Source organism: Phalacrocorax carbo, chromosome 1 (genome assembly GCF_963921805.1).
Source record: "Phalacrocorax carbo chromosome 1, bPhaCar2.1, whole genome shotgun sequence".
Classification (NCBI taxonomy): domain Eukaryota; kingdom Metazoa; phylum Chordata; class Aves; order Suliformes; family Phalacrocoracidae; genus Phalacrocorax; species Phalacrocorax carbo.
The window spans coordinates 54,070,067-54,089,912 of NC_087513.1; the positions used below are offsets into that span (position 1 = coordinate 54,070,067).

At 47.3% G+C, this 19,846-nt stretch overlaps 6 protein-coding genes across 6 annotated transcripts; 3 read left to right on the forward strand and 3 right to left on the reverse strand.

Annotated features, from left to right (window-relative positions):
• The first annotated feature begins 9,476 nt into the window (after window positions 1-9,476).
• LOC135313491 (histone H4) lies at window positions 9,477-9,868 on the forward strand. The gene has a single exon (XM_064452611.1). The coding sequence runs from the start codon at window positions 9,493-9,495 to the stop codon at window positions 9,802-9,804; it is 312 nt and encodes a 103-aa protein (XP_064308681.1). The 5' UTR covers window positions 9,477-9,492; the 3' UTR covers window positions 9,805-9,868.
• A 133-nt stretch (window positions 9,869-10,001) lies between these two features.
• On the forward strand, window positions 10,002-10,749 carry LOC135313448 (histone H2B 7). Its single transcript, XM_064452345.1, has one exon. It carries the CDS (start codon window positions 10,274-10,276, stop codon window positions 10,697-10,699), a length of 426 nt encoding a protein of 141 aa, XP_064308415.1. The 5' UTR covers window positions 10,002-10,273; the 3' UTR covers window positions 10,700-10,749.
• LOC104040038 (histone H4) lies at window positions 10,697-11,327 on the reverse strand. Its single transcript, XM_009513412.2, has one exon. The coding sequence runs from the start codon at window positions 11,306-11,308 to the stop codon at window positions 10,997-10,999; it is 312 nt and encodes a 103-aa protein (XP_009511707.1). The 5' UTR covers window positions 11,309-11,327; the 3' UTR covers window positions 10,697-10,996.
• Window positions 11,328-15,705: 4,378 nt separating this feature from the next.
• Window positions 15,706-16,726, reverse strand: LOC135313474 (histone H2A.J). Its single transcript, XM_064452505.1, has one exon. It carries the CDS (start codon window positions 16,655-16,657, stop codon window positions 16,268-16,270), a length of 390 nt encoding a protein of 129 aa, XP_064308575.1. The 5' UTR covers window positions 16,658-16,726; the 3' UTR covers window positions 15,706-16,267.
• Window positions 16,727-16,954: 228 nt separating this feature from the next.
• On the forward strand, window positions 16,955-17,478 carry LOC135313504 (histone H2B 1/2/3/4/6). Its single transcript, XM_064452710.1, has one exon. It carries the CDS (start codon window positions 16,988-16,990, stop codon window positions 17,366-17,368), a length of 381 nt encoding a protein of 126 aa, XP_064308780.1. The 5' UTR covers window positions 16,955-16,987; the 3' UTR covers window positions 17,369-17,478.
• A 1,060-nt stretch (window positions 17,479-18,538) lies between these two features.
• Window positions 18,539-19,469, reverse strand: LOC104052200 (histone H1.10). The gene has a single exon (XM_009513398.2). It carries the CDS (start codon window positions 19,432-19,434, stop codon window positions 18,766-18,768), a length of 669 nt encoding a protein of 222 aa, XP_009511693.2. The 5' UTR covers window positions 19,435-19,469; the 3' UTR covers window positions 18,539-18,765.
• Between the last annotated feature and the right edge of the window lie 377 nt (window positions 19,470-19,846).

Below are 19,846 nucleotides of genomic sequence, written 5' to 3' on the forward strand. Positions count from 1 at the left end.
CCTCCACCTAACGTGCATCCCTTACACACCCTTTCCATGTGATTTATCTAGAGCAAAAATGTACATATTAATCTTATCCATACATATTCAGTATTATTCTCTTTGGTGATTGGCATAAACTTGCTCGCTTCACATGTAAATTATTGCGCAGGCTCAGTTGTCCTTTCCCATTCTTCTCTTTTGAGTAGGTGGTATTACTTGGGTCGGTGGTCCATGAGTCGGTGGTCATGATTTTCCCCTGCAGGAATTACCTTTTACCTACTTGGCTCTTAATCTTGGCAGTTCTGGCCAGTTTTCTCAGTCCACTACATGAAACCACATTTTGTCATCCTCTTCTGACAGAAGCACATTGTCTATTGTTTCATTTGCATTAATGATTACCTAGAGACTAAAATACAGATCGAGGAATACACTGATTTGTATACTCCATGTCCCCAGACTTAATGTCTGCTTGGATAGGGCTGTGCCAGGAGTATAGCAGCATCCATGGTTGGTTAATTCCATCACCCTGGTTACACCAGCACATAGAGTTCTTTGTAATGTGAAAGTCCAGGAAATGAGACACTTCTAGCCTCTCTAATCTCCTTTATCAATGGGCATATATGTCCATTGTCATATAGGAATAACACTGTGGCAAAGTCCCTAAGCATACCGGTTGCAGTCTGTGTGAAAACTCTGACTTCCCACAGTAGGATTGTCCTAAGGTGCTAGGTGACAGTACTGAGCTGCAGTGTGCAGCATTGCTACGAGGGGCACCTTCCTGACTTTTGGTGAACACTTCACTATTCTGTAACTGCTAAACTCTGAAGCCTCAACCTCTCTCAGAAGAGTGGTGGGTTTTACCAGTCTGGTGAGTACTCGTACAACATTAATAACTGAAATAGTGATTATGTGAAAAAAAGAAATAAAAATTCACATTTGTCCAGAATTGGACACACACAGAGACAGGACAACACAAAAAAATAAATCAAAAACACACACACAAAAAACCCCACCAAAAAAACACAAACCATAACACCAAAAAAACCCAACCTTCAACCCTCCAATTTCCAGAGCTCTGGAAATAGGTAGCATATGCAAGCACCAGAAAGAACAGAAGAATAGCTGTAAATATGCAGGGTGTCAATTGTACCTGATAGCAGATAATCAAGATCTGGAAATATCTACCTGCAGCTTGTCTGAGACACCCAGGCTGTGAAAACAAAGCACAGCATAAAACAAGGCACAGTATAAGCTAAAGCAATTGAGAGAAGATAAGAGGAAGATAACGATCAGTCTTGGACCTATAAGACAGTCGGCTATGGAGACAACGGTGAGTAAATTTTTAATGGTCACAGAAGTGTTAAAAGGTTGGAGAGACAATAGAATTTGTTAGCTTCTAAACTGCACAATAGGCCGTTCAAAGGCGAACACCTTGTAGCCAAGACCTCCCCCTCCCTGGAGACCTGCTGAGGGCCCACAGAGAGCATTCCTTGTCTTGCTGTCCCTGCAAGTGATACCGGCCTGCCCACTTGGAAACTTACCTGGTGTTTTGAGTGTGTGTGTATTTGAGGATGCATGAGTGAAATCACTTTTGCTTTAAAATAAAAATGCCTTCCCTTCCTTGTATGTTCTTGCACTGAGCTTTGCTGCAGCACATCAGTGTTTAGGCGGTGTGTGGGTGTGTGTGGGTTCCCCCCCCCCCATTTTCTCAACATTAGTGAATAGTTAACACAACTAGTTCTTTCTCAATGATTAGCTGGCTTTCAGGCAGCGATAATGTATGGCTTCAGTTCCTGAACTCATTCCCTGTCTTACAGGTTGTTTTACCCGCAAGCACTGTGGCAAGTTGCTAGCACAGGACTCGAAGATGCTGAAGAAAGTATGTTACTAGGCTTGATCACCCCATCTTTATACATGAGTACAGACTGTACTATGCTGGGCTATGTTGTCTGTTTGAAACAGTTGTACCAAAAACTTGAGTCTGTTACCTGGTGTGCATCACCCAATTTCTGCATAGTCAAGCTATTTTCCTTTACTATGTAAATTTGGAGATATGGGGTGCAAGGTACAAACAGCACACCGTTAGTGTAATTATACACAAGATATAAACGTATTTATTAATCTAATACATATTCATTGTTATTCTGTTAAATGACTGGTTAAAATTCTTTGCCTTCCATGTAAATAACTACGCATGCCACTATGATTTTTTGAGACCTTTATTTCCTTAACCTTTTGGGTCAGAAGGCTTCTTGAGCGGGTGGTCTTTGAGTCAGTGGTCGTGATCTCCCCCTGCTGGAATTACCTTTCCTTGAGTTTCACTTAAATTTGGCAACACTAAGCAGTCCTTCATAGCCATTAGCAAAGCAGACTGTCATTCATTTTCGGGTTTTTGTTCTGAGACAGACAGATCCTGTTTTACTATGCCATAGTATTGTTCGGGTGAAGTCAGTTAAATTAAACTTTGTCGATGTCAAAATAACTGATGCACTTGTAGAGATTAAATACAGTCAAGATATTGCTCAGATCTGCTCTGCGCTCTTTTCACTGCTATTTGCTCTTTATCTGGATTAATTGCTAAACATTTCTGAAGACCTTCCAAAATTTCCTTGCAGGCCTGCCCCATATCATGAATATTTGATATAGTTATGAGCATTCCCCTTCTCTCTGCACCTCCATTTTCGTATGTTATCCTAAACACACTGCTCTGATCTATCAGGAATGGAACAGTGAAGCTATACAAAATGCTGGCCTGTAACAGCTTCAGTATGTGAGGCCATTAAGATGGAGGAAACTTTTCCAGAGGACATGTGAGATAACTTTCAATCAGTGTTCAGTATGGTCCCATGGATTTTTAGCACGGTATGCCAATGTTGTTATGTACGTGTAGATGCATGGTCTAAGAAGCATGATGGAAAAGGGAAGGATGGTTTCTGTGACACAGCCTTTCAGGAACAGCCAAAAATCAAATGCTCTGAATGCTTTTGTGACCAGGGTGATGGAATTAACCAACCTTGGATGCTGCTATACTCCTTGTACAGCCCTATCCAACTGGACATTAAGTCTGGGGACATGGAGTGTACAAATCAGTGTATTCCTTGATCTGTATTTTAGTCTCTGGGTAATCATTAATGCAAACGAAACAATAGGCAATGTGTTTCTGTAGAACCCCTCTTTTAAGGCTCAAAGCATAATTTTTAGGTCCCAAACCCTCACTTTTTAGGTCCAAACCTCTGTTTTAAGGACTAAAGCCTCATTTTTAGGTAGTAATGATTCAAGGAATAAATAGTCAAACGTTACAAATGCAGTCTAGTGTAGCTCAACAAATGTTGGGGCCCAGAGCCAAAACTTAGCCAGGATAATGAGGTAGCCTTAACAGGAACAGCTTGCACTGATGACTAGAACTTGTTGCCTTGGGGGAATCAGAAAGGCTGCAAGATAAGAAGTGCCTAAACAAAGTTACGATGATATCTGACCTTAAGAAAAGCAGATGTACAGAACCATAAAGATAAGGAACTGCAGAGCAAACACTAAACCAGAACAGACCATCCCGCAAGGACAGTATATACGTAATCTTAGAACTGAGTTTGCATGAAAGCAAGGGTTAACTAGCGGACACAGTGAAGAGTATATCCTTCATCCAGAGACCCCTGAGGACCTCCAGGAGACACCAACAGGCATGCATGAATTACATTTGCATATGATGATGAGCATGTATATCTTTTATTGGAAAACTAATGAATATGTATCTAGAACATGTACTTAACCAGCACAATTAGATCTGACAGTATGCACGTTAGGTGGAGCGATCCCCTATGCATCTGGTGCCGTAAATAAAGAATGCCTGCCTTTTAACACTACATTGGTATTATGAGTTTTGCTCGAGATTTCGGTGACACTTTCAGAATGAATTCAGACTAGTGACAGTCCATGAAAAGCAGGTGAGATCCGTGCTGTACCAACGCAATGATAAGTAGGATTTGAGAATTTCTGTATGCTTTGCTGCAGACAACCAACTCACTGTAAAAATCACTGTTGCAGTAATGTTAAAGGACTGCTAAGCAAAGAACCATGCTAGCTACAATCCAAGTTAGTTATATAGTGAAATAAAACATTAAGAAAGGAGAAAGAAGGGGAAAAAAGCTAAATGAAGTATGGTGCTGGTTGTTGAAATGGAAGTATTTTACTTATTTGTGCCAGTTTTGATCTCACTAGCCAGGGTCATCTGACAGGTTGGTTGGTTTTGTTTTTAGCGAAAAGGAATGTGTCCAGGAAAAAAACAATGAAGCTCACTTACATGGTTATGGACTAGCCCACTTCCAGGATTTTAAAAGTCTGAGAGGTAACTATACAGACACCAAAGAAAATGCAGGGGATTCCCACACTCTCAGGCTATTTTGGTAATCTTGAACTAGGCCAATATGACACACAAGTTTCACCAGACCAAACATGTCATCTCACCTCCCCATCCTATGCCTGAAAACTGTAAGAGACAGCAGCATTGTTGTTCTTTCACTGCTTGTTTAGGCAGGTGTGTGCAGCATTTGAGTTCACTTTGGGGCAGCACAAGTGTGGTTTATGCAAAAATAAAATTAACATCCATTTTAATGTGAAGTAGAATGATAGAATGGCTTGGGTTGGAAGAGACATTTAGAGGTCATTTAGTCCAACCCCCCATGCATTGAGCAGGGACATCCCCACCTAGATCAGGTTGCTCAGAGCCCCGTCCAACCTGACCTTGAATGTTTCTAGGAATGGGACCTCCTCTACCTCTTTAGGCAACCTGTTCCAGTGTTTCACCACCCTCACTGTGAAAAATTTCTTCCTTATATCCAGTCTAAATCTACCTTCCTTTACTTTGAAACCATTACCCCTTGTCCTGTCACAATAGGCCTTGCTAAAAAGATTGCTCCATCTTTCCTATAGTTCCTCTTTAAGTACTGAAAATTCACAATAAGGTCTCCCCACAGCCTTCTCTTCTCCAGGCTGAACAACCCCAACTCTCTCAGCCTGTCCTCATAGGAAAGGTTTTCCATCCTTCTGATCATTTTTGTGGCCCTCCTCTGGAGCTGCTTTACAGTTCCATGTCCTTCCTGTGTTGAGGGCTCCAGAGGTGGACACAGTACTCCAGGTAGGGTGTCACCAGAGTGTAGCAGAGGGGCAGAATCACTTCCCTTGACCTGCTGGCCATGCTGCTTTTGATGCAGCCCAGGATACAGTTGGCCTTCTGGGCAGCAAGTGCACATCATTGGCTCATGTCCAGCTTCTTGTCCACCAGTACCCCCAAATCCTTCTCCACAGGGCTGCTTTTAATCCCTTCATCCCCCAGCCTGTATTGATATCGGGGGTTGCCCTGGCCCAGGTGCAGGACCTTGCCCTTGGCCTTGTTGAACTTTATGAGGCTCTCACAGGCCCACCTCTCCAGCTTGTCTAGGTCTCTCTGGATGACATGCCATCCTTCTGGTGTGTCAACTGCACAGCTCAGCTTGGTGTCATCTGCAAACTTGGTGAGGACAGACATGATTTTGCTGTCTATGTCATTGATGAAAGTGTTAAACAGTGCTGGTCCCAGTATGGACCCCTGAGGGATACCACTTGTCACCAGTCTCCATCTAGACATTGAGCCATTGGCCACTACCCTCTGGATGTGACCATCCAGCAGTTCCTTATCCACCAAACAGTTCACTCATCAAATCTGTATCTCTCCAGTTTAGAGAGAAGGATGCTGTGGGGGACCGTGTCAAAGGCCTTACAAAATTACAGATGGATGACATCCATTGCTCTTCCCTTGTCCACTGATGCAGTCACTCCATCACAGAAGGCCACTAGGTTGGTGAGGCAGGAGTTGCCCTTCGTGAAGCCATGCTGGTTCCCTTGGATCTCCTCCCTGTCCTCCATGTGCCTTAGCATAGATTCTAGGAGGAACTGTTCTGTGATCTTCCTTGGCACAGGGTGAGGCTGACAGGATAGTAGTTCCCCAGGTCCTCCTTTCTACCCTTTATAAGATGGGCACAGTGTTTCCCTTCTTCCAGTCACCAGGGTCTTCACCCCACTGCCATGACTTTTCAAATATGATGGAGAGTGGCTCAGCAACTACATCAGCCAGTTCCCTCAGGACTCTGGGATGCATCTCATCAGGTCCCACAGGCTTGTGTACGTTCACATTCCTCAGGTGGTCACAACCAGATCTTCTCTTACAGCGGGAGGGGAACCCCTGGTCCCCATCTTGCGGTCCATTGAATCAGGAGGGGTGAGGAGAGAGCTTACCAGCGAAGCCTGAGGCAAAAAAGTTGCTGAGTACCTTAGCCTTCTCCTCATCTGTTGACACTCTGTCACCATTCTTGTTCCTCTGGGGGTACACTTTCTTTAACCTGCCTTTTTGCGTCTGACATACCTGTAGAAGCCCTTCTTATTATTCTTCATGTTCCTTGCTGAATTCAGCTCTAGCTGTGCCTTGACCCTCCTGACCCCATCCCTACACCACCGGGCAGTGTCCCTGTACTCTTCCCAGGATACCTGTCCCTGCTTCCACCGTCTGTGCAGTTCCCTCTTGCTCTTTAGTTTGACCAGCATGTCTCAACTCAGCCAGTAGTCAGTACCGATTACATGAGGACCAAACAGCAACTGTTAGATGTGTATATATACATAGTGCATGTGTATACATATTTATTATGTGCATGTATATATACACATGTGCATGTGTATACATAGTTATTATACATTTTCTGATACCTGTAACTTTAGACATAGCCCAAATAAAAAGTCCTTAATTTGCTCCTATAAAAATTGTCCAGCTGGATGGCCCTGGAATGTATGGCGCTAAGACAACATAAGAAGTATTTCAAAATACATTGTACTTTATGAACATTTGTACACATTGTCTTTTAAGAACCTTTCGAAATACTGATACTTTGTATCCTTGAGTTTTGGAGGTTTGGGTTTTGTTACTCTCTCTCTCCACACCACCACACCCTCGCCAAATATCACTTAAGGGTTACTATTTATTAGCTATTTAACAAACAGTACAGTTTCCAGTTCCCACTAATTCAGCACACTGTCCCAGTAGAGATGCAGAACACCACTGCTATACTGTACGGCACAGCTACCCTCGCCTATGTGCCCCAGAAATGTAAAGCAGAGCTCCCAGAGCTTCACTGAGACCTTCCATAAGGCTCCCCCAGGTGCTTGCTCTTGCAAAAGGGATGGAATTGTACCCTTTCTCCTCCTTGAGATACTGTTCCATAACTGTTTCATTTATCCATCAATCCTATGGATATCTTTACTTAACGTTCTGTTTTGGGTTTTGGAGTTGCTAATTGCTTTTGCTTTGTAAATATAAGAGGTTTGTTTGACTGGAAGCTGACATGCTCATGCTAACAGTTCTATCACTTAATTGTAGAAAACTAATTTAAATGTAGGAATCAGATAGAAAGCTGACTGGTGGTGTTTATAAGAAGGTGACTAGGCAGAGAAAACAAGAGGGCCTCATATCAAGGAAAAAGAAAAATCAAATGGGCTGTGACACTTTCCTAAATGCCGTAGTCACTATTCCAAAACAGGTGGTTCCCTGAATTATAAAATAGATTCTGTTGGTAGATTTAAACAATTTCTTATGTCTGCTGAGGAGGGAAACGGAAAAAGAGCTGAAAGATAACAAAGATTTAAAGAAAAAAATCTGCTGTCCTATGTTACTGTGTTTGGAAAAAGTAATATATATATAAAGATGTATATAAATAGATGTATTTTCTGAAATGCTAGCAATTTCCTTTTTGCACATATATCTAGTACACTTTCTAGTGGATGAAGGAGGGATGGTAAAGGGAAAGAACTGGGTAAATTTATTACCCTTAAAAAGTGTGAGTCATTTTGTTTAATAAAAAAGAAAGATGCAGAGGGATGGGGGCTTGCTACAGAAAGACTTTTTTTTTTCCTGGTTTCCAGAGAAATTACATAAAATTATGAAAGTGAAGAACTTTTATAATGATATGACTTCTCAGAACATGAAAACTAAATGCAAATTAAAACAGAAACCACACCAAAACAAAATCCATGAGTTCTCCATAAATTTTAATTTTCACAATTCTTGAAGGTATATTTCTGTTTATGTCAATATTTCTTTATTAAAATATCTCTATTTTATTATTGCTAAAATCACTAGAAAGTTGTGAAAAAAATCTGTGCTGTTATGAGCAAGTACCACATTATTTTTTTTTTATTTTAAATTGGGCTTAATCTCAGTATAAATTAGTTTATTATTATCTGTTTCAGGGAGTAACGTTTATTATTTTGAGCAAGTCTGGCTTAACCTGGGAAAGTTAATATAATAATCTGTATCTTTCTTGGACCCATTAAGAATAAATGTAGCACTTGTATTCTATTTGACACGTGTTTAGAAATGAGATAATGTGAGGATTAGATGGGTAATTATTGAAATAGTCTTTTGTTTCCCTTAAGGTGCTGAGCAAGAAGGTGTCTCTTGCTTCCCGGGTAGGAGGCATTCCCAGAAACTGTTCTGAAAGTAGAAAGTGAAGATGTTGAAACAAACAAGTTGCGACTTGTGCTGCTCCCTTAAAGCCTGTTCTCGTAGAAGAGCTCTTCAGGCGCACAGCGTTCCTTGTAATGGTCAAAAATATACTTGAGAGGTAAAAGTATGGCAGATATATGTATGCGTTTATGTGTGCGTGTGCCTCTGCCGCGAGGAAACAAAACAAAAATGAACACATGAAGGAAATACTATGTTATTTTTAAAACGGAAAAAATCCCTCTTTTTATCACTCAGCTTGAGCGTTTCCTTCTGCTCTTTTAAACGACACGCAGAAAGAATTGGTAACAGAAAGAAGATGTGGGTCGAAGAGGAAAAAGGTTCCAGAGATTATTTAAATATACCCGAAGAAGGTCCCTACGCAGGCAAACGTTAATACTTAAAATATCAAGAGCCAATCCATGAAGCGCCCAAGGCACGATCGGAGCCGGGCGGGGCGGGAGCGCCGAGCGCGGCCCCGCATTGGTCGGATTTTGCCGCAGACCCGCGGGCAGCGGCGAGGGGGGCCCGGGGACGGCCCCGGCAGCGCCGCAGCCCGAAACGCCGGTCCGGGGCCGCCTCCCCCCCTCTTGCCACCGGCGGAGACCCAGAGCTGCCTCGGAACCGTCACCCGAGCGGGAGGAGGGGGGACGGGGACGGGGACGGGGGCGACACAGGGACGCAGGGGCGGGAAAGAAGCAACAAGCCGGTCAGGCTGACGGCGCGCGGGGCGGCCCGAGCCCAGGAAGCGCGGGAAGCGCAGAGCGGGAGTCCCGTCCCGGCAGCGACGGGCAGGGCCAGCGGAGGCATCCCCGGGGCCGCCGCCTCGCGGGATGCCCCTGCCGGGGCGCGAGGGGCCGCCCCGGGGCGGAGACTGCGGCCGAGCCCCGCCCCCCGGGCGCAGTCCTCAACCAGGTCGGCTCCCGGGGAATATACCGCGGCTCGGCGGCGCTGCCGGCGTGCAGTACGGCTGTGTAAGGAGCGCAACCATGTCTGGCAGAGGCAAGGGCGGGAAGGGGCTCGGCAAGGGGGGCGCCAAGCGGCACCGCAAGGTGCTGCGCGACAACATCCAGGGCATCACCAAGCCGGCCATCCGCCGCCTGGCTCGGCGCGGCGGCGTGAAGCGCATCTCGGGGCTCATCTACGAGGAGACGCGCGGCGTGCTGAAGGTCTTCCTGGAGAACGTGATCCGCGACGCCGTCACCTACACGGAGCACGCCAAGAGGAAGACGGTCACGGCCATGGACGTGGTCTACGCCCTCAAGCGCCAGGGACGCACCCTCTACGGCTTCGGCGGCTAAACTCGATTCCTGGGATAGCTCACGCTTTTAGAACACAAAGGCTCTTTTCAGAGCCACCCACAAATTTCACAACAAGAGCTGATTGTTACTCGAGTTTGAGAAGTTAGCATACGTCTCTAGGATTAACACGTTTTTAAGTAATTTAAAAGCCCGTGCTGGTGTAGTCCCTCTAAACGTCCTGAATAAAAACCGAGTACTACAAAATTCCAAGTGTACAAAGATGAGTTTTAAGTAACTTCCATTATCTTATTCTGCATTTGGATAGATTTTTTTCACTGGTGAAGGCAGTACCACTATCCCCGTAACTGCAAAAGGACGGATCGTGTGGAAGCAGCGCCTAAACTGGCGGCTACAGAACGGAAGTGCCTGTAATTACGTTGGTATTTTTTACTCCAATAGGAATGGAACGATTACAATCCTCTAATTTGCATAACGCCCTTATAAATAGGGGGGGTAGGCGCCATTTTTGATGTTGTTGAGGTACAGTGAAGATCTTGGAAAGAAACTTTTAAGGATGCCTGAGCCAGCAAAATCTGCTCCAGCACCGAAGAAGGGCTCCAAGAAAGCCGTTACCAAAACACAGAAGAAAGGCGATAAAAAGCGAAAGAGAGCAAGGAAGGAGAGCTACTCGATCTACGTGTACAAGGTGCTGAAGCAGGTGCACCCCGACACGGGCATCTCGTCCAAGGCCATGAGCATCATGAACTCCTTCGTGAACGACATCTTCGAGCGCATCGCCGGCGAGGCCTCTCGCCTGGCGCACTACAACAAGCGCTCCACCATCACCTCGCGGGAGATCCAGACGGCCGTGCGGCTCCTGCTGCCCGGCGAGCTGGCCAAGCACGCCGTCTCCGAGGGCACCAAGGCTGTCACCAAGTACACCAGCTCCAAGTAAAAGTAGAACGGTTTTAATCTATAACCCAAAGGCTCTTTTAAGAGCCCCCACACTTCTCTAAAAAGAGCTGTAATTGCAACTGGGGGGGGGGGGGGGGGGGCGGGAGATTCCTAGCTTAATTAAATTGTTCCAACAGCAAATAACATGAGCTGTATGAAATACAAAAGTTTGTGCCATTAACTTTCATGTTAATGCGCAAGTTTTATCAGTAACAATCAGCTCTTGTTGTGAAATTTGTGGGTGGCTCTGAAAAGAGCCTTTGTGTTCTAAAAGCGTGAGCTATCCCAGGAATCGAGTTTAGCCGCCGAAGCCGTAGAGGGTGCGTCCCTGGCGCTTGAGGGCGTAGACCACGTCCATGGCCGTGACCGTCTTCCTCTTGGCGTGCTCCGTGTAGGTGACGGCGTCGCGGATCACGTTCTCCAGGAAGACCTTCAGCACGCCGCGCGTCTCCTCGTAGATGAGCCCCGAGATGCGCTTCACGCCGCCGCGCCGAGCCAGGCGGCGGATGGCCGGCTTGGTGATGCCCTGGATGTTGTCGCGCAGCACCTTGCGGTGCCGCTTGGCGCCCCCCTTGCCGAGCCCCTTCCCGCCCTTGCCTCTGCCAGACATGGTTGCGCTCCTTACACAGCCGTACTGCACGCCGGCAGCGCCGCCGAGCCGCGGTATATTCCCCGGGAGCCGACCTGGTTGAGGACTGCGCCGGGTGCCGGGGGGCGGGGCTCGGCCGCAGTCTCCGCCCCGGGGCGGCCCCTCGCGCCCCGGCAGGGGCATCCCGCGAGGCGGCGGCCCCGGGGATGCCTCCGCTGGCCCTGCCCGTCGCTGCCGGGACGGGACTCCCGCTCTGCGCTTCCCGCGCTTCCTGGGCTCGGGCCGCCCCGCGCGCCGTCAGCCTGACCGGCTTGTTGCTTCTTTCCCGCCCCTGCGTCCCTGTGTCGCCCCCGTCCCCGTCCCCCCTCCTCCCGCTCGGGTGACGGTTCCGAGGCAGCTCTGGGTCTCCGCCGGTGGCAAGAGGGGGGGAGGCGGCCCCGGACCGGCGTTTCGGGCTGCGGCGCTGCCGGGGCCGTCCCCGGGCCCCCCTCGCCGCTGCCCGCGGGTCTGCGGCAAAATCCGACCAATGCGGGGCCGCGCTCGGCGCTCCCGCCCCGCCCATCCCCACCCCCGCGGGTGAGGATCCCACCGAGGGTCCTGTCCAGGGCAGCCGCTCCCTTTGTTCGCTTCGGCCGGGTTTCTCCGCGATTCCTTTGTCTACCCGGATCCTGCGCTCCCCACAGGCGCCCCCCTCCCTCCGTGCAGCCCGGGAGCCGCGCCCGAGCTTTCAGCGCTTTCATGTCCGCGGGGAGCAACCGGCAGGTCGGTGCGAAAGGCGGCGCAGCCCTGAGCGGCCGGGAAAACGGTCAGTGAGGGGCTCCGGCGGGAAACGTCAGGGTCGAGGCTCCTGTGAAGGCAACTCGGAGCGGCTGCTCGGGATCCCCGGAGAAACCGGCCGCCCCTCTCCTCTGCAGCCACCCCCAGCCCCGCAGCGCGTTCCCACGGGGCTTTGGCCTCCCTCCGGCAGCTGCCGCCTCCGGAGCAGAGGAGCGCTCCCTACCGTGCCAGTGGCTCCGGGAAGCGAAGCAAAACGCTAAAGACATTACCAGCCGGATGTCTGTATGATGTCTCAAAGATGAACAATAACCAAGTATTTCTTTTATTCAAATGAGCAATCCAGAAATGTTGCTGTGTATTTCACACTTTTGCTAACAAACCTAACATATATGATGCTTACAGTCGGTTGGGCTGTGCTTGTAAAGTGCATTAATAAACACTGAAAGAGCTTTGAGGCTATATTGTAAAATTAATTTTGTTAAGATTTTAGATGTTACTCAGAAGTGATATGGCTATTGTACTATATGGTACTGGCCCATTCTTATATTATTAGGATTTTGTGCTCTTCAAACATTTTTACTATTTAAAAAATTTTTATATCGTTTTACATTTGTGCACTTGTTTATGTGATTTCATTCCTGAATATGATTTACAGAATTTAGGCCACCTCTCCTGAATATTTCTTGGTGGAATATATTCCCTAAAGGCAGGGACAAAAGTAATTGGGATATTGATGTATTAAGTTACAGATGTCCAAAAAAGTACAATTCTTTCATATGATTATAATTATCTCTGTGAATTCCATTTCCATTCAAACTTATTTTAAACAAATTAAATGGAAAGAATTGCCATTCAAATATATATTATATGAGCAGGCAAATCTAGCTTTAATTTAGATTTTGTTCACTTTTTGACTGAACAGAATGAACTAAAACTGTTCATAGACTAACTGGAAGGTTTCTCACTAGAGGACCTGCCAGGCTGGTGCCTGACATTGCCATTTGGCTCCACAAAGTCTGCTTTGTTCTTTATACCTGAAAATATGTGTCTAGATATGTTTCCTGCGGCAGTTATAACCAACCTTGTGATTACAAGAGGAAGCCTAATAGAACTACAGAAAGTCTTTTAGTGTGTCAAAATCATCATTTCTTCATAACTCTTCCTAACTGCAGGTTGAGAATCCTGGTATAACTTCTCCCTCTAGCACTATAACCACTGGAAGACTTGGAAAATTGTCTTCCAAAGTGTCCTGGAAGAAATGGGTGATGCAGAGGCTGAGACCAATAACTCACAGATTGATTAGCTGCAAACCCCTTTCCCCAAAGTGTGTAGTACATTTGCAATAATTTAATATCATGCTTTCTGAAAGGCTGCCTTGCCAGTAGGTTGCTAAAAGTAGCCACAGACGTATTTCCTGAGTGTTTTTGTTAGTGCCATACTCAGTTCTCTCATGGACCAGATGGTTTTCTTAGACAAAAATAATTGAAGCAGAAAGAAAAGGTTGCTGCTGAATATAATCCCTAATAAAGTTGCTTTTACTGCTGACTGGAAACAATAATTATTATTTGGATCAAAGCTTAGCATCCAATCCACAGATTATAGGTACTACGTTTTGCTCATGAGTTTGGACAGAAGTACTAGGAATTAAATAAGAAAGGAAACCTTTGCAAAACTCTGCCTCATGTAAAAAAAACACCTGTAGCTTTTCAAGTTCACTTTAATTACAGTCGCCCTAGTTCCTCATTAAACTATAATGAGGAAATAGCATTTGTTTGTTGCAGTAAGGGAACATCTCACCATGACTGCACAAGAAAGTACATAATTAGTAAACAAAGCATCATGTCAGTGTATTACTTCCAACTGCAAACTTGCTCTCAATTTTCCTGAGAAAATTAAGGAAATATGGCAATTTAAATCCATACCCGTACCTGCTACAACTGTATCAATAATAATAATATGCAAAGTAATGTAAGATATTTTTAAGAGTGCATTATTCCGAGCATTGCAAACAAAATAGAGTGAAAAGGGATAGAGAATACTTTCATCTTATTTTTTAATGTGCAGTTCTAAGACTTTTGATATACAGACTGACATTATTGAGTTATCTCTAAACATAACTGTGATCTATAACATTTGAGGGAGTTTGGTTGGAGGCTTTTTTTGCATCACAAGTTCCTTGGAATGTGAAGGTGTATTGGAAACCAGTGATACATCTAAGGCACCACATGGTATGGATTTCCTCTTTACTACTGTGTGTTGTATATGTAAATATGCATAACATTGTACGATAAATGCAGTTAATACTTTGCAAATGATAGAAAGCTCATTTATTCAAACTTGCTTTTCTACATTCCTCCATCCAGTGGAATTTACTTGAAAGCCATGAGTATTTGATACCAGTAGGTGTGCCACCAATCTTAGCATATAACCCACCTGACTTACAGGACATTTACTTTTACATTTGGGGCCTCATCAGTGTGATGGGAGCACAGAGAGACACCTTTTTACCAATGCAGGTAGAGAGACAGGTGACAGGACAAGGGCCAATGGATTTAAACTAAAAGAGGGTAGATTTACATTGGCTATAAGGAAGACATTTTCTGCAACGAGGGTAGTAGGACAATGGACCAGGCTGACCAGAGAAGTCGTGCATGCTCTGTCCCTGGAAGTATTCAAAGTCAGGCTGGACAGTGCTTTGAGCAACCTCATCTAGTGGAAGGCATCCCTGCCCGTGGCAGGGGGGTTTGACTGGATTTTTGATGGTCCCTTCCAACCCAAACCATTCTATGATTGCTGTCTTCTGACACACACATATAAAGGGATCCGAGGTGGGAACTATATATAGAAGACTTCTGTGTGTTTTTATATCATCACAGTTCTTCAAGAGGAGGAGTATAAATGCTAGTAGATATGTAGCTGCAGGTAATGCTAATCAATAAATCAGCATACCAAAGATATTACAGCTCTAAATGTATCATTTTGCAAACAAAACCCTTAGGCACAGATATTGTCACCATATCAGAATAGTCTAGTGCTGCAAAGCTCTCTTCCTTTATGTTTCTCTCCACAAACGGTCCCTGATATCCCAGTTTGGCCATGATACAGTCCTACCTAAAAAGCCTCTCTGCTACAGCTTGGGGGTATGGGGAGAGAGACACAGGGGGGAATATCCTGCTATAGTTGGCATTTTCCTTCCTCCAGGCCCAGAGCATTCTACCTTCTCCCCAAGGGATAGGGAGGTCAGAGGTGCTGTGGTCCCAAGGCAGCATGCTGCAGACCATCAGATACAGCTTCTGGGAGCATCCTAGCAAGAATCAGCTAGGCAGTCTTTCTCATCATTTATAGCAATGAATCTAAAGATCTTTAAAATTGTGCTCATTGGTGATACTTGTACAAATAAATGATTAATTGTTGGATAGAAAATTAATTCAAATATTGCCCCACCCCCATCCACTGATGCAACAAGAGGAACAGCTACACACAGTGAGGGAATTTAAGAGTGGGAAGTCTGAAAATCCCACTTAAAACAGGAATGTAGCAGCACTACAGGGAGTTTCCTCTAAATGGGGAGATGCTACATTGTTGCTTTAGAGTGCAGGTCCAACTAGTTAAGGGTCTAGATCAAAAGGAGGCACTTACCCTAAAGCATTTCTCATTTTATTTCTAAATACAGTTAAGTCACAGGGAAGTTTTACATGTTTTAAAGAACAAAGGCCTGCAAAAGAAGCCTTTCTTCATTCTTAGATGTAGTTCTATGGCTTTGAGATCATCTATTTATTTTCATTCTGTATATTTTTCCACTCCCCCCCTCAGTCTTTTAGCCACCCCCCGCTAATTTCACACCATAAGAAGCACATAGTCATGAAAGTTAAGCAGATTCAAAACCAAACCCAAACGTTTTACCAATACTACTACAAGAAATGACACAAAACAATCAGTAAATCACTACAAATGTAGTGTTCTTTCATTAAACAGAGTTAGAAAGCAAAGGTATCACCCCCCTTCAAGTAGAAGTTAAAAGTTTTAAAGCATTGCCACAGAATATGGTTTTAGCTCCCTAACAGCAGCAGCACATAAGAACTATCCCCAAAGCACTTCTGTAAAGAAAGCAACACAACTCTTTTCTGACTGTGTAGGTGGCTCTGAAAAGAGCCTTTGGGTTATATTATGTTGTGGAGAGTCTAAGCAGCTAAGTGGCTGAGTTTATTTGCTTTTAGCCTTATGACTCTCAGTCTTCTTGGGCAGCAGCACGGCCTGGATGTTGGGCAGCACCCCGCCCTGCGCGATGGTCACCTTGCCCAGCAGCTTGTTGAGCTCCTCGTCGTTGCGGATGGCCAGCTGGAGGTGGCGCGGGATGATGCGCGTCTTCTTGTTGTCGCGGGCCGCGTTGCCCGCCAGCTCCAGGATCTCGGCCGTCAGGTACTCCAGCACAGCTGCCATATACACAGGTGCTCCAGCCCCGACACGCTCCGCGTAGTTGCCCTTGCGCAGCAGCCGGTGCACGCGGCCCACGGGGAACTGCAGCCCGGCCCGCGACGAGCGCGACTTGGCCTTAGCTCGGACTTTGCCACCCTGCTTCCCGCGGCCGGACATGGTTTAAGCACAGCAAAAACCCACACAACCTCCCTACGCGAACCAAGACCGAGGCAATCAGACTGACGCAACGCAGGTTCCCCTTTTATCCCTTCCCTAGGCGGGATTAGGGCTCGATGATTGGCTGCAAGCCGTCTTTGCTATTCAACCAATGAGAAGACGGATCGTATTGCAACCAATCAGAGGCAAAGGCACACCCCCATGCAGGAGATCCAATCGAATTGTCAGAATCAGAGGGCTGGTATTTGCATAACAGCCTTATAAATAGAGGGCGCACCGGCCATTTTAGATGCTGGTTCTCCCTTGCGAAAGACGAGAGCAGCTGTTAAAATGCCCGAGCCGGCCAAGTCCGCCCCCGCGCCCAAGAAGGGCTCCAAGAAGGCGGTGACCAAGACGCAGAAGAAGGGCGACAAGAAGCGCAAGAAGAGCCGCAAGGAGAGCTACTCGATCTACGTGTACAAGGTGCTGAAGCAGGTGCACCCCGACACGGGCATCTCGTCCAAGGCCATGGGCATCATGAACTCCTTCGTGAACGACATCTTCGAGCGCATCGCCGGCGAGGCCTCTCGCCTGGCGCACTACAACAAGCGCTCCACCATCACCTCGCGGGAGATCCAGACGGCCGTGCGGCTCCTGCTGCCCGGCGAGCTGGCCAAGCACGCCGTCTCCGAGGGCACCAAGGCTGTCACCAAGTACACCAGCTCCAAGTAAAAGTAGAACGGTTTTAATCTATAACCCAAAGGCTCTTTTAAGAGCCACCCACATACTCCCTGAAAGAGCTTTAACACAGTATCGTCTTTATTGTGAAAATGTAGTTAAATAGTAAATAGAATTTGAAATCAATCCGTTAAATCACTTTTATAAGAGCTTGCACTGATAGATCTGTCTTTGAATTGCTTGATGAGTAATTTACAGCTTCAAGAAAATTCAAATTGTTAAGTATTACCTCATAAGTGTTAAAGTCCAAATACTTTTCTAATAAATGTAAGCAGTATCGTTAAGCTTTGTTTCAGCAGAGTATATGAGATTAGTTACATTATGCTACACATTCCATTATAAATAAATTCGTATATATTCCAACAGATATATTAACACATCTCCCCCCAGAAACATGAGGATGAGGGGGAAATAAAAGATCCTGATCCCTTTTTTTTGCCCAGCTGTCCCGCGGGTACCATCAGCTTAAGAAATATCCTTTCCGTATGAGAAGACAGGAAGCGGCCGTGTCAGTCGGAAGGAGAAGCTACGACGCCTCTAAGGCGGAGTGGACGCTCTGGGAGGACGAGCTGTGCGGGAACGCGCGGAGCCGGGATCACCGGCAAGCGCGGGGCCGGCGCGGGGCAGCGCGGGCTTTTCGAAAGTATCAAATCGCCCAATAAGAGGCCGCGACTTCCCCCGTCAGCCAATCACAGCCGGCCTCAGGATTCGCTCCCGGAGCCACCGGGGCCGCGGGAAGCTCCGCGCCGCGCCGCTCCGACCGGGCGCAGCAGCCCCGGCCGCAAATCGTACTCCCAGCAGCGTCTCCGGCTGCACCGCCACCAGGCCGGCAGGGTGCGGAACAGGACCGCTGGTAGCTCTACCCGCCTCCCGCCCCGGCAATCTCCTTTTCAAAAAACAGATCGGTGAAGTCACGTAGAAATTAAGACCTGCCCCACGACAGCGTTACCACGCGGAAAGGTAATTGCCAAGGAAGCGGAGGAGCCGTGCAGGCAGTTCCCAGCCACGGTCACTAAGAGGCGTGGCAGTCGCACCTACTCACTTAGGAACGGTGCTAGTTAGAGCACTGAAAGACACCTCCGCGCCCCGGAGCGGTACCCGCCACAGTCCCTTAACACACGCACCCTCCTGCGGTGCTGAAAAAAAGCCAGCCGTTAGAAAGCCTTTTCGCAGGGAATGTAAACTTTATTTTTCCAAGTCTTAGCGTAACCACGGCCGGAAGATTAGCGTCCCATCCACTTCACAGACCGAATGTCCCACATAGGCAGTGGCGTGTGGTTAGCTCTGCTGCATGCACGGAGCTCGGTGATGGAGTGTATCAGCCCTTTTTTGGACAATAGTGGGTGGCTCTTAAAAGAGCCGTTGGGTTTAAGTATTTCCACTTGAACACTTCACTTCTTGGGCGCCGCCTTCTTCGCCTTGGCCGCTTTCGGCTTGGCCGCCTTGGGCTTGGCTGCTTTGGGCTTCACCGCCTTCGCCTTGGCCGGGCTCTTTGCTGCTGCCGCCGCCTTTTTGGGCTTGGCAGCCTTCGTCGCCTTCTTGGGGCTTTTGGCAGCTTTCTTGGTCGCGGCAGCCGCCGGCTTCTTGGCTTTCTTGGGGCTCTTCTTCACTGCCGCCGCTTTCTTGGGCTTCTTGGCGGCGCTGGCGGGCTTCTTGGCTGCCGGCTTCTTGGGCTTGGCAGCGGCCGCCCGCTTCTTGGGGGCTTTTTCCTTCACTTCTCCCGGCTTCTTACTCAGGCGGAAAGAGCCGGAGGCGCCGGTGCCCTTGGTCTGCACCAGGGTGCCCTTGCTGACGAGGCTCTTGAGCCCCAGCTTGATGCGGCTGTTGTTCTTCTCCACATCGTAGCCGCCGGCGGCCAGCGCCTTCTTGAGGGCGGCGAGGGAGAGCCCCTTGCGCTCCTTGGAGGCGGACACGGCCTTGGTGATCAGCTCGGTGACGCTGGGGCCCGCCGGCTTGCGGGCTTTGGAGCCGCCCGCCGCCTTCTTCGGCTTCTTGGCGGCGGCCTTGGCGGCGGCGGGGGCCGCGACAGCGGGAGCGGCGGCGGGAGCGGTCTCCGACATCGCTGCAGAGACTTCTTCCTAATCAAAAGAAAGTAATTGGGCTACAGTAACCCCGATGCCTGAATTTATAGCGAAGCGGTGATCTGTGATTGGTGCTTTGCAGAGCCCGCCTAACTGTTAGCCAGGAAGAGCTTTTCGTCCTCCGAGTCTGTGTTTCTTCGGAGTTATAAATTCATATTTTTTGTAAAATACCTGCCACGAAATCACCCCAGTTTCTTCGGGGAGTGAAGAGAAGACGGTGGACTTTCATTCGGGGGAGTTTCTTGCTGTTGGGATCCCAGATGAGAGAGAAAAGATGTATTTTACCCCGCGTTGTGAAGCCAGAGACACCCCGGGAACGGCAAACTTTTGTTTTTCCTTCTAAATTAAAATAAAACCCGTAGATAAAAAGTCTTCCCCCTAATGCAGGTTT

Excerpts from the sequence above, each read along its gene's own strand:
- LOC135313491 (XM_064452611.1), top strand. The coding sequence starts at position 9,493 with ATGTCTGGCAGAGGCAAGGGCGGGAAGGGGCTCGGCAAGGGGGGCGCC.
- LOC135313448 (XM_064452345.1), top strand. The coding sequence starts at position 10,274 with ATGTTGTTGAGGTACAGTGAAGATCTTGGAAAGAAACTTTTAAGGATG.
- LOC104040038 (XM_009513412.2), bottom strand. The coding sequence starts at position 11,308 with ATGTCTGGCAGAGGCAAGGGCGGGAAGGGGCTCGGCAAGGGGGGCGCC.
- LOC135313474 (XM_064452505.1), bottom strand. The coding sequence starts at position 16,657 with ATGTCCGGCCGCGGGAAGCAGGGTGGCAAAGTCCGAGCTAAGGCCAAG.
- LOC135313504 (XM_064452710.1), top strand. The coding sequence starts at position 16,988 with ATGCCCGAGCCGGCCAAGTCCGCCCCCGCGCCCAAGAAGGGCTCCAAG.
- LOC104052200 (XM_009513398.2), bottom strand. The coding sequence starts at position 19,434 with ATGTCGGAGACCGCTCCCGCCGCCGCTCCCGCTGTCGCGGCCCCCGCC.